At 37.3% G+C, this 16,096-nt stretch overlaps 1 protein-coding gene across 3 annotated transcripts in view; it reads right to left on the bottom strand.

Moving 5' to 3' along the window:
* The window catches only part of LOC143733261 (ubiquitin carboxyl-terminal hydrolase 25-like), a 36,938-nt gene extending 24,121 nt beyond the window's left edge, over positions 1-12,817 (bottom strand). For 2 of the 3 annotated variants that reach the window (XM_077224888.1, XM_077224889.1), the window contains exons 1-12: positions 12,323-12,764; positions 10,134-10,211; positions 9,857-10,001; positions 8,284-8,407; positions 8,000-8,162; positions 6,365-6,451; positions 4,399-4,536; positions 3,796-3,872; positions 3,454-3,527; positions 2,223-2,374; positions 830-957; positions 164-259 (exon numbers count right to left, since the gene is read on the bottom strand). In XM_077224888.1, coding sequence (XP_077081003.1) covers positions 164-259; positions 830-957; positions 2,223-2,374; positions 3,454-3,527; positions 3,796-3,872; positions 4,399-4,536; positions 6,365-6,451; positions 8,000-8,162; positions 8,284-8,407; positions 9,857-10,001; positions 10,134-10,211; positions 12,323-12,364 — 1,304 coding nt within the window. In that variant the 5' untranslated portion in view covers positions 12,365-12,764. Of the gene's footprint in view, positions 1-163; positions 260-829; positions 958-2,222; positions 2,375-3,453; positions 3,528-3,795; positions 3,873-4,398; positions 4,537-6,364; positions 6,452-7,999; positions 8,163-8,283; positions 8,408-9,856; positions 10,002-10,133; positions 10,212-12,322 lie in introns of all 3 variants that reach the window. The other variant, XM_077224890.1, reaches the window with a different exon arrangement.
* Positions 12,818-16,096: the final 3,279 nt, after the last annotated feature.

The following is a 16,096-nucleotide window of genomic DNA, read 5'->3' as shown; positions in this document are numbered from 1 at the left end:
TCAGTCCGTCTCCTCATACTCATTCTTCAGACAAACCTCAGCATGTGACTTTAATCTTTCCATTAATAGCATATTTCATGTTGAAATTTGAGGTTTTCCTGCTATGCAAGTTAACAGCAGGTTAGCTCTAGATCTGAGCAGAGGTTAAATAGAGTTAACAAACCTCTCCAGTCGCTGCTGGAGGACGGTCAGGTGCTCTTTTAGTCTTCTGATCTCCTCTCGTTTAATCCGCGTGATGTCTCTGTTCCTGTCCATGTACCTGAAATCAATCGCATAACTGAATTCACTGAAAACTGGAAGTCATTTTCGTTTTTGCTTGTATTATTCAATATACATACACTATATTATACAAGTACTACAATTGCTTCTTTATGTGATGTGGCATCAAGAAAAACTTTATCGAAACAATAAAAAAAGGCAAACATTACAATTATGTCATTGATATTGTTTCGACTAGGGAACAGTGCAGGTCAGTGAGAAAATTTCCCCATTTTACAAAATAAAAATAAATAAAAATTGGCTACTACACAACGAAAAGATCTTAAAAAGATTATTATGAAACTAGTTAAAAAGGTTTGTCAAAACAAACTTTGATGTTTGCTTGAGAAAGCCTGACCAGATAGTTTGAAGTAGTTTTAAAAGCTGGAAGTTTGTACTGGAAGTACAGTAGTCAACATTTGAAGTGGATCAAAAAAGTTAATCAAATTTTTCCTAAGACAAGATCGGGTATTGTTTAAAATTCATGTATAACTTTAATGAAAGGTTTTGATCCACTTCAGATGTTGACTACTGTAGTTTGGGGGGAGAGAATAAAGAAAATTGCACAAACCTGTCCATGTACAGCATGGAGGGAAACTCCAGCTTGTTGTGAATCTTTTCGGGTCGGCCTAAGGCTTGATTAAACTCAAACCTCGACAGTTCAAAGGTCAAAACTGGTGGGAGTTCTGTGAACCAGTGCTGGAAAAAGAAAAAACAGCAAAAATGTGCATATACAAAAACTAAAGTCAAACTTCTCGTTTGCCAATAATGGTCAAGTGAGAAAAAAATTGAGAAAAATGGCTTTAAAGTCTTTAAATGAATTTTGATTGATTTGATATTAAAGGTGCAGTATGTGATTTTTAGTGGCATCTAGTGGTGAGGTTACGAATTGCAACCAACAGAAGTTACGGTGGCCGACCGGAAGTGATGTCATCGTCTGAGACAGCAGAGAGTAGCAGTTCAGCAATGAGGTTTCTTTACAAGGATAAATTAAGAAATTATGTTTACTTAATTATTCAGTAAAACTATGTTATTGCGAATATTATTATTACTTGTTCATCATGTGTCAGTCTTTTATTCGCTGAACTAAGCTTGCTTCCTTGCACGAAGAGCAACATAGTAACGAAACGCGTTTGTCCTTTTAGGGCCACCGTAGAAACATGTCGGTGCATTTCAATGATCGGGAACCCGCGGTGTGTGTAGACAGAAACTGCTCATTCTAAGCTAATACAAATATAACGGTTCATTAAGTAAGGTCTTTATACACCACTGAAAACTTCTTTTTCAAGGTAGTGAGGAAACGCGCTCTGTAGCGCTGTGTGTTCGCTGTCGGCTACGCTAGAAACATGACCACACAATATGTCGACCTCCATAGAAGGGGGCGCCCGCGGTTATGGAGATATAAATGTCTCATTCTAAGCTAATAAAAACATAACGGTTCATTATGCACGGTCTCATAGTTATGGATCTTATATTGCATTTCTGTCAACAGATCCTCAGAAATATTACACAAAGTTTTTTTTTTCTTCAAAAATCTGTCTGTAGTAGTCTTTTAACCCCAGCATGCTCCACGAGAGGCCCATTCATGTGACCCTTCCCAGCTCCGCCCCCATGCTGACAGCTGGAATGAGCACGATGGCCTGATGACATTCTGAGAGAGACACAGTGTGCTGGGCTTTCATTAACATCCCAGCCTGTTGCTGCCCAGAATAATGTACACCAGAGAATCTCCTTCTTTATTTGCACTCAGCTGAAGTAATTAGCAGGAAGCAGCTGCAAAGGGATTTGCCCAGGGCGGCACTGATGGCTGAAAAGCCATTATGTAACATCTCGGTCAGAGGTCACATGTTTCGTTTTTTTCTTTCACCTCAAAGATTGTGATTGGATGGCCAATAGAAGGAAAATGAGGACAGTTTTAGGTGTTTACGGGTTTTGTTGCGCACTGGGACAACATCTCTACAAACCTCTTGTCCTGATTTGGCGGAGTTCTCAGCAGAATGCAGAGACTCGATCTCTCCTTCAATCATGGCTGCCTCTAAACACTCGTGGAGATCTTTGAAGCCGTTCACCTGGAGAGGGTACTGCCCAAACATCTCAGTGTTCTCGAATTTCTTTCCTGTGAACACACACACATGCTCACATCATTGTCTTTATATACTCTCTAATGTGTTCCGTATAATGATAATCTCTTATCTTGTCCATGTTATCACTTTATTTAGTGGGCATCATATGGATGCATCACAGTGAAAGTATGTAATGGAAAAACATGCATAACAAATTGAGACAGCATTGCTACATTAATAATTTGCATTAATGTACTTGCGCAGAATATGTTTACGGCCTTACATTCACTCGCACATACAAATACTAATCAATTTGTGGTCTGTAAAATTTTATCATTTATTTTGAAAGACTCTTATGCTTCCAAAGACTGCATTTATTTGATAAAAAAAATATTTAGAAGTATTATTACAATTTAAAATAACTGTTTTTAATTTCTATATTTACAGCATCATTACTCCAGTCTTCAGTGTCACATGATCCTTCAGAAATCATTCTAATATGATGATTTGGTGCACAAGAAACATTTATTATTATCAATGTTGAAAACAGTTCAATCTTACTGGTTCAGTTCAACACTAAATCTTTTAGTGAAAATTGTGATACTTTTTTTTTTTAACTCTTTGATGAATAGAAAGCTCAAATGAACAGCATTTATTTGAAATAAAAATCTTTTGTAATATTATAAATGTCTTTACTGTCAATTTTGATCAATTTAACACATCCGTGCAAACTTCAAGTATTCATTTCTTTAAAAAAAATCTAAAAAAAAGAAATCTTACTGACCCCAAACTTTTGAATGGTAGTGTACTTATTAATAGACTTAATCTAATTGGAAATACTAAACACTCATCCTAAAACTAAACATTTTTAAATAAGAAACCAGATATTTTTGTGAGGATCCACTAGATTTACAATGATATTTTGATTAATTTGGTACTCAAATGTGCTAAAAAATTTAAGAAGATAAAATGATCACCTAATAAGCAGTCTGCATGTAACCAGTTATGATCAGTGCTGTCATGTTTAATAAGCCCAGCACCGTTACATCTTGGGTTCTCCACAGCACATTAACAACACAAGGTCACTTTTATTAACTAGGGGAGAGGACTCATACAGCCGATGGATACTCACCCTCCAGGACGCCTACAGCCAGGAAACGTCCGTAAAAAAGCTCAACCATCGGGTTCTTCGGCTTCTCTCCCTCCCTGTGTAGAACAAGAGCAAACAGAGTCGCACGGGGCTGGAAATGTTCGGGACTAGAGGAGTCAGTGTCCTTTGGCTGTAGGAGTCACACGAGGACTGCATTCAGCAGGTATTTAACAGTGCTAATTGAAGTCATACAGGTTAATGTACCACATTAATCATCATTAATGCCTGTTCCCGCTGAATTTGTCATGTGGTCATACATCATTCTGAATGATATGAGAGAGAAACACAGCTTGTGGTCATCAGATCTTCTGTACAGAATCTTACCTGTCCTCCTCTGCCTTTATCTGAAACGCGTCCTCCAGCCAGTCCAAGAGTTTATGGGTGAACTCGCTCACATCCTGCTGTACAAACAAACAAACCAATTCAAATCCTGAACAAATGTATTCTTGTTTTAACTGGTGGTCTCAATTGGTCCTAGAACAACAATTTTGTACTTGTCTGTTCTCTTACTAAGTGCACATGTGCCAAAAATGCACCATATTAATCAAAAGGTCAGGCTTATCTATGATGCTGAGAGGGAATAAAACAGATTGACCCATGGCACAGATATTGAGAGCTCTATAAATAGGTCCCTATTTTTGTAGCATTTTGTTTTTTCCCTGAAGCCCACTCATGATATGTTAATCTAGTTTTCGTGATGTTAACCCAGTAGAATACAGCTACTTTAAATTGTAATAACATTTCACAGTTTTACTGTTTCTGAACTTTTGATCAAATAAATTTTGGTGGGTATTAGAGTCTTCTTAAAAGCATTACAAAATCTTCACGTTGTGTAAGTTAGAGTATGTCTACACAGAAGCACTCTTGTTTATTTTAAAAGAGTAAGGGAAATGCAGTTTTTTTGTGACATGTCTCTCAGTGCCTTACCTGCTGAGACTCGCTGGACTTGAAGGCGTCCTTGAGGATCTCTACGGCTCGGGACGGGTCCACATACTTCCGCTTGGAGCCCACTAACAAGGAGAAGAGGCGCCTCAGCTCCTGCATGAAGGGAAGGTTCCGGTGCTCCTGTGGGAATACAAATGGAGACCAAATTCTTAAATGCCACAGAGAAAAAACACAAAAGTGTTCCCGCAGCTCAAACAGCAGAGCACGCCACTAGCAATGCCAAGGTCATGGGTTTTACTGATAAACGTCTGCCAAACGCATAAAAATGTAAAATATTAACTTTAAGCAGGGCCTAAAATTAACACGCATTGGTGAGTATATAAAATGGTGTCACACGCCAGTTGGCCAGTAACATTTTTATGAATTCTAACAATGCATGAATGTGAACAAACATGAACGACACTCGGGACAGTTGTTGGGCCAGTTCTGCACCGTCACAAAAGTTTAAGCCTTGTAAATTTAAATATTCAAGTGCAAGTCAGGAAAGGGAGCTCAGTTCGTTACTTGCGTGCTGTGTGGAAAGTTTTGCGCGTGCCCAGAAAGTCGCGTAAATACTGAATAGAACTCTTTCACATCTTGCTGCGCTTCAGCGAACAAATTCACACATAATTATAACAAAAAAGGGAATTCCAGTAAACAGAGTCGATTATGTCTTAACTGACCGTAAACAGTTGAGAAAGTAAATGCATGTGTATCAGTACATTAGATCAGTGCATTCACTCTTAAAGTGACAGCAGCCTAATATCACAGCTGCTGTCCGGTTTGTTTTTACTCTTTTTTTACTAGAAATTAATCACTGCTCTTGACTGAATAACCTTTATAACTTTAATAAGGATTCATTAATAAGCGTGTTTAATTTATACAGTGAAGACTATGCAGTGTTATACATTTGCTTAATGCATTATATTTTTGTACCTGAAACCGACTGTTAGTCCTACCTGAAAAACACTGTTTATTACATTTGTATCTTTGTTATATTGTATTCATTAGTGCTTTTGCTTGTAATTTGATTATTTGTTATTGTATCACTGTTTGTAAAACTGTTTACTTGTCATTAATAATCTTTTTATTTGATATTAGTTATGCTAGTATTTTTAGCTATGATAATGAAATTGGAATAGAGGATTGTGAATTTTCACTGGTATCTGAAATTGGTTTTGTTGCCGGTAAAAAATATTTATGGCCGGTACATTTCATTGGCAGGTGAGGCAAAAAGTTCGTTTTAAGCCCCGGATATAAGGTATGATGGCTAATTGTTGAGTGAATTTGAATGATGAGTTGATTAGTTAGGTCTGTCTGCAATCAGTTAAGGAGATCTTTGCGTTACAAACATCTCAATGCCACACAGGGCTCAGAAACCTTCACCAGATCATATCATCTGGATTTTCTTTCTTCAGTATTAAATGAGAATAGATTAAAGTCTAGAAAGAGCTTCTCCACTGACCCAGCAGACGAAAAGTATGAGCAATAAGGAGAGAGAAAAGAACGAATCCAGGGCTCTGTGGTCTTCTATCAGTGGATGAGGTTAAGCTCAGATTAGCGGCCATGTTTGCTGACCCCGTTCGCAGGCTCAGGGTCCCCAGAGAGAGACACGAAGACAGAAATCCTAAAGACAGCAGTTTGTCCCGCTGAGCCGGACACTGTCCACTACTTCTTCCACTTAAAAACACAGTCTGGAGGAGCTGATGTGACAGTTTAACAGCTAGAACACAGAGACCTTGATAAAGCACTTCCTCTGCTTCACCTCCTCTGGTCACAGGCCAGTCGGATGGGTGAAAATCACTGCTCGTAACAGCACGATAATGTCACAGCATGCAACTGTGCTTTCAAACCAGGTCAAGCAAGGTCACAGTTCCTGGAAGTGTGTCTCGGTGAGAAATGGAAGCTCTTATGGCATGCGAGTTGTTGTTAACTCACGGTGGACATGGGTATCGGGCGGCAATCTCACCTTCTGATTGCGGGGCAAGTCCTGCATCCGTGCAGGGGGCGAATAATGCAACACCAGCCTCTGGAACTCCAGCAGGTTAAAAAGAGACTGGAAAATATAGACAGATAAAAAAGATAAATATCAGTGTTTGAAAACAGTGTGTACCAGCTCTGAATGTCAACACAACCTTGTGATGATACTTTAGACAAAACGCAAAAGCATTTGGCATGTTTCTCGCGCTTAGTTGAAGTGTCGCAACAGTCGCATCATAGTGTGAATGACTGATGTCTTGTTTTTGGTGACGGATTCACACATTTAGAGTCTCCTCGTCCACATCTATAAACACGCAGAGCTCTGAGCGCCAGAGCGGCTGCAGTTCTTCCGTGAGCAGGGGCTTCTTCAGGCGTCAGGTTACACACAGGAGGTAAACAACATGTGACAGTACTCAGCTCTCTACACGGTTCATGTTCTGACATCGCCAACAGACACAAACAATCAGGCCTCAGTAGGACCCGAAGTCATTCAGAGTTATTGTAAAAAAGCCGATATACACACATAAATGAGTGCTATATTAATATGCTAAGTTGAATGATGATATAAATAGCCTAAAGTTAGGCTAATAAACGATATTAAATGTAGTAAATAAATTCTATATAACAAATAAAAAATAAGAAAATGTAAAACCAGGTATATTTTATAATATTGCAGTTCTCACCAGTTTGTAAAAGCAACAACATGCAAAAAGCCAGAAGTTACAATTGTCGTTTTTGAGATGGTAACAGATGTGCAAGTCTTGGACATTACTGTGAACAATGTAATCACACATTCAAACGTTTGAGGTTGGTACGATTTTTTTTATGTCTCTTGTGCTCACTAAGGCTGCATTTATTTTATGAAAAATAGAGTAAAAAAAACACAGTAATACTGCAAAATATTATTACAGTTTTCTATTTTAATATATTTTAAATTGTAATTTATTCCTGTGATTGCAAAGCTGAATGTTTAGTATCATTACTCCAGTGTCACATGATCCTTCGGAAATCATAATAATATGATGATTTGCTGCTCAAGGATCATTTATTATTATCAATGTTGAAAACAGTTGCGCTGCTTAAATTAAATTGCATAAAACCATAATGCATTCTTTTCAGGATTCTTTGATTAATAGAAAGTTTAAAAGAACAGCTTTTATTTGAAATATAATTGTATAACACTATGAATGTCTTTACTGTTATGTTTGATCAATTTAATGCGTCCTTGCTGAAAAAAGTATAATTTTTCTCTTTTTTTTAAAATCTTAATGAGCCCAAACTAGTGTATGTTTATTTATTATACATTTTCTTGCCATTTTTCATCTACTCTAGTTCTCTAAAACATGATCCAGCACTGTCTAGATGCACATATTGAATTTTGTCATCTTCAATAATAATGAACATACTGATGCATTGATACAGCAATATCTCTTTGTTTTTAATAACTGCAATGCAAAGCCAACTCGGCTTCGTTCACATGAGATCTGCAACATGTGAGACTAACAATCAAACTGTCTGGGGAATTAAAAAATCAAATAAGCTGTTTTAAACTGTGATTTGTTCATTTGTTCAGTTCATTAAATACTCAAATGTGTTTCTAACTGTAAAGCAATCAAACACTGACCTGTATGACTGCACTGAACCAGCACGTGTTGCCCACGTTCTTCAGCCCTACGGGACAGTTATCCTGCCTCTTCCTGTCGTACGGGTTGGGTGAATCGCTCCATACTTCAGTGTGTGCGCGCTTCAGGCTGGCCTTGTTCTCAGCGATGCTGGCCTCCAGGACTCTGAAGCACAAAGATACCCAACATCACTTCTGTCTGGTTGCACACGGTATAAAAGAGTTCTGATACAACTCTACTTGCTATGTGATTGATTTTATACTGCAGTCTAGAGTTCAAACTCCACCTGCTGATAGCCTGCTCTTCATCGGTGATGCCCGTCTCTCTGAAGGTCCTGTTCGACTCCTCCAGACTGAGAGCGATAGCCCGCTGCAGGTCATCTTTATCTTCTCCAGTGAGATCAATTACATCTGAAACAATCACAGGAACATCCCAAACTGGGTTACTAGCAAACCATGGGTGTCGCATTGTGCTTGGAGTCAATGGTTTTATTTGTGATCATGCACAGACATCTTGTTTAACAGTTGTCTTGTGTAACATTGAACACTTTTGTTAATCAGCCAATGCAGTGGCGTAATTTTGTTTTAAAAAGGTGGGACAGGTGTGTGTGTGTGTGTGTGGTACATAGTATACAATAGTACATTGTGTTTAATTTGTCGTTTAATGAGATCTAATAAATTGTGTTAGTGGCGAGAATTTTCACGTGAATAAATACATAGATCGGACTGTTATCCACATGTACTTTAATGGTCCAGTGGCAGAACCTTTGCCAAGCGTGTCAGAGTTTCTGGATTCTAATCCGCATTAAGTACTATAGTTTTTTTCCCCTCATTAAAACCGATTGTTTATTAAGGGTTGTATATCAAGCAAGGACACGTTTTTTTTTTGTGCATTATGTTCTGTGATTTCACCGTAACGAATAGAGAGTCTCTCCGCAACGGATTGAAGCGCGCGTCCGTGTGAAGACTAACTTACGCGAGTCACAACAGAAAACTGTATCCGCGCCAATGATAGCAGCGGCAACGAGCACTTCGGTCACTTGATTTAAAAAACAACATTTCAGATCGCCTCTTATTTAACAAACGAACGAAATGAATGCTCTACTAGAGTTAACTGGAGATTTTTTATTTATTTGTATTGGTACATCCGTGCCGCGAGATGTTTCAAAAGTGGTGGGGACACAATCGACCCAGGCAAAAAGTGGTGGGGACATGTCCCAGCCGTCCCATCCGCAAATTACGCCTATGAGCCAATGCCAAGAATATCAAAATGCTCAAATATTGGCAGATTAATCAGCCTGTTTGATATTTCATTAGTTAGACAGCACACAAGGTTATAACACACTGTCACAGTGATAGGAAAAAAGCATGTTGAGAGCTCAAATAAAAACATGAGGAAGCATGCCGAACTACCTGTCAGCATTTTCTCAGTAGTAGGACTGGGGTTTGTGTCGTAATCATTTAAACAAGCTGTGGGGAGCAGAGGCTGGATCTCTCTGAGATGATGTGCATGCACTTATAAGAGAGCTCCCACTGTTTCAGTCTCTCTGTCTAAAGACGAATTTCAGCAAGACGTGTCGCAAAAATATGAATTCTCTGGTTTGACACAGCAGAGCAAATTCACTCCTGCAGTTTAGAAGTTAATGAATCAATCCGAAAGTCTCACTTTTCAAGGTCAGGTACCAAAATACAGATTGAAATCGAAATCTTTACATCTATATATTTTAGAAGTGCTTATAAATCAGTTTTGCGAGCTGTCGGAAACCTTTGCGTCATGGCATTTCGTTGTACTTCATCACAGAGCAGCATAATCTTATCCTGGATTCCGGCCAATCATTGTTCTTAGATTTAAATACGTACTTGTATCAGCCTGGCTGCCCACACTGATGTATCTATCATTGGTGATTTGGGCCGTCTGGTAATAGTCGGCTTCATCTTGCTGAGGGACCTTGGCATTCTTTTCGGTGAGAAAGGCAACCGCCTCGGCTAGGTCTCCGTTACTGGCCTGGGCACAAACACCTTTCATTACATGCTCTAAGAAAATAACTTGCCTTTGAGAAAACAATATTAAAAGTCCATCGATCAAATCAGCTGCAAATATATCATATATATGGAGTTATAAAAACGGAGAGCTCACCTGCAGGGCTTCCTGTAACAGCTGAACATCTGTAGTTCCAGTAACTTCCCTCAGCTGGTTCAGTAACGTCTGCTGGTGCTGTGAGGAAAACGCAAGAGAAAACAGTTTGTTAAGTAAATCAAAATGAATCTTTCCTGTGCTTGTGACTATACATCCCCTATATACAGCTTCATATCGACCGATATTGTGCATTACATTTGTGTGTGCTTATTTCCCTTGTTTTTACACTGAGATTGGCTTTGCAGGCATAACATGAAAATATTAAAGTGTATGATGTTTATGTTATCACAACCCAACAGATGCGCTTGAGACTTATAAAGTGAATATGATATTCATTCACCCAACACTAAATGTCATATTAAAAAAAGCTAACTGCGGATGGTCATTTTTTTCTCTTTCTGTCTAAGTGGGCGGGTTTTGGCAGTATAAGTTGGCAAATGGATCAAACGTTCAAATATTGCTCTGCAAGACCAGGATCAAACGGGTTGCTGTCACCAGCATCACTGTGACACACTGCAAACAGAACAACATCTCACATTTCTGGATGGGAAACAGAGTACTGGCCCTATCTCAGTATCTCAGTCCTGGCTATGATCAGGAACAGCATGAGTCAAACACAGACTGTGCCAAGCCGAAGAGGAGGAACAGTAACGCTCCTCCCAAGAGCGAAGCGCAGTATGACTGATCGGTTTCTACTCATCTGATCATTTTAGTTTGGGCTCTATCGAATCATATAGAAGTGTTCTTCTGCTTGCCTCATAATAAGTCTTGAGTTACTGACATCATTACATAAGCGGATACGGGATGCTTCACTGACCGTCTAATGCATTGCATGCCTTTCCATTCAAGATATGACATGAAACACAGTATGTGCACGTCTCGACACTCAAGGTGGCACACCCCTCCCTGATAGTGGTATGGATGCACTGGGCTAAGTAACACACATTTCTCAACAGTAACATGATAACGAAACACACGCTCTGTGCCAAATACGGACTGCTGAACCTTACAACCCGTTCACTTTCAGTTTATGCGAAATACACAGTTTTATATTCCCCACCACCTGCTGCAACTCAGCTTTGAAAACTCATCTTGTGTAATTAAGACCACAAAATCGCTTCTTTAGTTACTACATAACAATCTGATGAATAATCAACCTATTTTTAAACTAAATAGATTATTACACTACTATTAAAAGCCAAAACAACACATCAACGTACATCTGAGATTAAAGCTATAATATTAAACAACCAGTAGAAAGACATTTGTTTGAACTTAACCTACAAAAACACTATTACACAACACAAACAAACAAGAAAAGCCTCATATTTACAAAAAGATAAAAAAATGACAAAAAACGGACAAAATTCGTTATTTAAATGTGCAAACTTGACAGATTAAACAAATGAACAAAGTTAAATGCTAAAAACAAACAAGAGATCCACCAGATTAAAATCAAAGAACAAGAAAGACCGAATGTTTACAAATGCAATAAGCCCACGCAAATTATATTTATGAACAGACATAAGTATGTTGACAAACAGATGAAATCCACAAACCAACAAGAACAATTTTCGTGTTTAAAAAAGATTAAATAAATGTACAAAAAACGCAAATATGTGGCACAACTGAACATGAAATGCCTAATGTTTACAAACATATTTTACAGCAGATGTGTGGGTGTCAGAACATAAACACACGAGCTACATCAAACACACACTCAACAAGAGGTCAGATTACCCTTCTGAACACTCAAACAGAGACTCGGTGGGGTATTTAATCAGATTTAAGAGACTTTCACTGAGATTTCAGTGCTTTTTTAGGGGTAAGTTTAAGTTAACGTTAGCAGGTTTAGCTGTTAGCACAAACGCGAATATTTCGCAGCTTTTGTTAGCTATACGGGGTTGTGTTGTTTTATTTACAGTTGTGTATTGTTTTAAACCGTTTAATTTATTTAAAATTCTTAAGTGTGTAAGCATAAAAGGTCCAATAAATAAAAACAAACACAAAAACGTGAGGCGCGCCTTAAGTTATGTGATGCTATAACGTTACGTTAACGTAACGTTAGGCCGCAGCAATCAAACTGAAACACTGGCACTTTCAACGCCACCATAAACCTCCTTATGACACCGACCGAACTGAGCCGAGCCGAACCGGGTCTGTGTGTTCGGGCGGTGCGCGCGGGTTACCTTCTGAGAGTGCTGCTGAAGGACATTCTGCTCCACGGTCATGGCCGGTTCCGATCCAGACGAAATGGACTCAGATTCGAGAGTAAAAACGCAGCATACAGGAGTTAGAGTAGTAGAATATGGGAGAGTTTAAAAAAGAAAAACCCCGTAACGTTACTCATCCTCGCTGCAAAGGCACCATGACGAACAAGAACAGACACATCTGACATCTCTGAAATCCATTAGCTGGGTCTGGAATCTCTCGATCACACGCGTGCCCGCCCATACGGCATAGTGACTGAGTAAACACGCACACATTGAAACATGTAAAACAGTACACATAAACAACACAATAAAAATAAATAGTTAATAAAGATGTGACAAAAAATACACTGTTATTTCCTAAGGATAAAACACACACACACACACACACACACACACTAATTGTGTTGCTTTTTAACGCGATAACTTGTTAATCACTCCCTGCTACATAACAGGCCAAAGTCAGCTGACTATGAGTTCTGTAACATCCATGAAACGAAAGTAAAAGTTCTCTCACAGAAGAAACTGCTGTTTCTATTCAGTGAAAGTGTAAGAATGACCCTGCACATACTGCGTGTAAAATAAATGAATGAAATATGGTGTTCACTCTGGCTTTTGCATCTTAGGATTGATCGTTATTGGTCCTTTTTATGAATATTAAATCCTCATGTTGAGATAGATAGATAGATAGATAGATAGATAGATAGATAGATAGATAGATAGATAGATAGATAGATAGATAGATAGATAGATAGATAGATAGATAGATATGTATCCTGCCAGCAGGTGGCGTTATTGTACATGCTTTCAATCCATTAAAAGTTAAACTCTGACCCAGGCAGAAGAGTGAAGCACACAAAAAGTCACCGATCAGAGGTTGGGGTGTTTCTATTCTACTCATTTTAGTGCATTTTTGCTGTGAACTTTCCTTTTTCACCTTTCAAATCACTGAAAAATTCTCCGAAATGTGAGCACGACCTAAACAGCAATGTCTGTCACTACTGTTCTGTGTCATTTTACTAACACTGAATGTGTTGTTTTGTAGATTTTTTCCTGGAACTCTTTGTAAATATGGAGTTTGGTCTCTCATGTTCCTTAATAGTGTATGATTGTGTAGTTGAGACACCTTAAATAACTTGCGTGTGCAGCAAGCAGAAGTTGTGAATTTTGCTGTGCACATGTGTATTAGTTTGATCATGGGAAATTTGAACAATGGACGCATCTCCGATCCGAAGATATCAGCAAAAGTGTTTTTTCTAAGATAAGACTTTCACTTCACCATGCACACTCCACAATGAAGAGCTTATGTGACTGTTAAACGTGACTGGTATAATCACAAACTTTATTCTGTGTCCTCAAAACAGACATATTTCATGATATTGTGTCATGCAAGATCATTGCAAAATCTAGAGAAATGTGCGAGGTGGCCAGCGGGGTAAGTTGAGACACACGTGTATCTGTACCCGAGATAGAGTTCTATTAAGAAACACACTGTTTGGTTGTTCAGTGTTATGATAACAGGTTTAACGTCGTAATTAGCCAGCATAGGACGCAAATGAAAATAAAATATATTATTTGTGATATTTAAACTGTGCATTATTAATTAATATATTAATATTGTTCCTGTTTTATACATTTAAACCAGTGCTAATTTTAATGCAATGAATGAATTTAAATGGATGAATAAACAAACATGTTTCCCAATTGTTATTTTCTTTATTTGTCTTTATTTATTATATTTGCAATGAACGTTTAGTACCTTTACATCATTAAAAATGGGTGTCTCGACTGTACCATGGTACTGTCTCACCTGGACCACATATGAGTAGCTAGTTGAGAAAAGGTTGAGACAAAAAGCACCTTTTTATGAGCTAATTGTGGAAATATAAACTACTTATGGGTATTATTGATTGATGATATCTTAGTCTACAAGCTAATGAAATGACATGTGGAAATTCACTTCTTTTCGTGTGAAAAATCAAAACGCAAAAAGTGTCTCAACTGTACTCAGTCCACCCTATATGTTTCACTGCATGTCTGTATCAAACCCAAACCCGTTTCCTGTACTGTAACTAAGCAGCACTCTCTCTGATTACACAAGGTAGCTCTACTTTACATTTAGGCTAAAGGTCAGAGGTCACTAAATGTGATGTGATCATAATGCAATTGGCTCCACCATGGCAACCACATGAGTTCAAGTTACAGCTGTATTCTGTAAGGTAAATTAAAAATAACACTCATAGTACACCTAGCATGTTACTCAGAGTCGCAAAGAATCCACAGTAAAGAATTAATTTTAATCAAACTAAATAAATCTGACCTCTATCCCCACCCAGCTCTCTTAATATTTATATGAGGCATAATTCAAAGGTTTCATGGGTCAATCTGGGGAATTTCCTCAACCTTGGGAGTGGTAATGAAGCTCTGCAAATATTCTGTACAAATGAGTAAGTTGCGGCGGTCACTCTTTGACCTTTGCCCTCAGAACCCATAGTTCTAATCTCAATCTGACCTCTGTGAGATTGCTTGACATTAAAAATGCCCTTTCACATTTAAAAGTGATTTGTGGAAATGTTTGCGCCGAAATCCATGACCATGAGGATTTGAGCTGGTCATGCGTAGAACATATTTATGGAAAAACAAAAGTTTTCTTAAAAATCTGCAATTACAAAAAGAGAAAAATGTAATATATAGTAGCCTATATAAAATGTATGTATGTATGTGTATATGTAGGCCTATATAATTTATCACTAAGTATTAGCTCTGGATTTTGGACCCCACTTTTTTTTTTCTGAATTTTGAAATATATTATTTTTATTATATATTAATATATAGTATATTATATAATATATATTGTTATATAGTATATTATATCCAGATTTAAATGAAAAATAAAATAAAATAAAACATCTGCAAATATCTGCAAAAAGAGAAAAAAATTATATATAGATATAGTGCGGTCCAAAATCATGAGATCACTATATAAAAACAAACAATACAAATAATATTTTTCAAAATCCTAACATTTTATTTCCAGATTTAAATGAAGAAAAAAAGTTTTCTCGAACATATGCAAGCACAAAAAGATGAAAATGTAATATATATATATATATATATATATATATATATATATATATATATATATATATATATATATAGGCTATATATCATTTATTTATTCAGGGTTTTTGTTTTGTTATAATTTCAATAAAATAATAAATCTATATTTTTTAACTAATTAACTAATATTAATATTATACAGAGTAAGGTCCAAAATTCTTGAGACAAAATATGAAATACAATAAAATTGTTTGAAATTCTAAAAATGTATTTCCCGATTTAAATGAAAATGACAATAGGACTTTATAATACAGAATATAAAAAATCTAAATATAAAAACTCTCAAAAAGTAATTAATTGCTCCATTTATTAGGCTTAACTGAAAAATCTTCCATGAACACGTTTCATGTTGAATGTGTGAAACTGAGAACTAAAACTATTTTTATTGAACTTGCATATTCAAGATTTTCTCATATCGATGCACAAAACCCTCATATTATCAAAGGTCATGAGACCACATCTGTTCCAGCACTGAACTTCACATATCAGTCCATTTATCGTGCCATTAACCCATGAAACGTTAACTCCAACATAAGTTAAGTGTGAATCAATTTTAAGCTCTTTTATGCTCCGTGGCACGAGGTCAACACACCACCAGTTGCACGTGATCAACAACAGGGCTCAGTGAGCGCT

The sequence above is a fragment of the Siphateles boraxobius genome, unplaced genomic scaffold, assembly GCF_051911475.1.
Source record: "Siphateles boraxobius isolate OS27281-9 unplaced genomic scaffold, OSU_SipBor_1 93, whole genome shotgun sequence".
NCBI classification, from domain to species: Eukaryota; Metazoa; Chordata; class Actinopteri; order Cypriniformes; family Leuciscidae; genus Siphateles; species Siphateles boraxobius.
The sequence above is the reverse complement of the archived record's forward strand: the minus strand, read 5'-3'. Positions and strand labels throughout refer to the sequence as shown.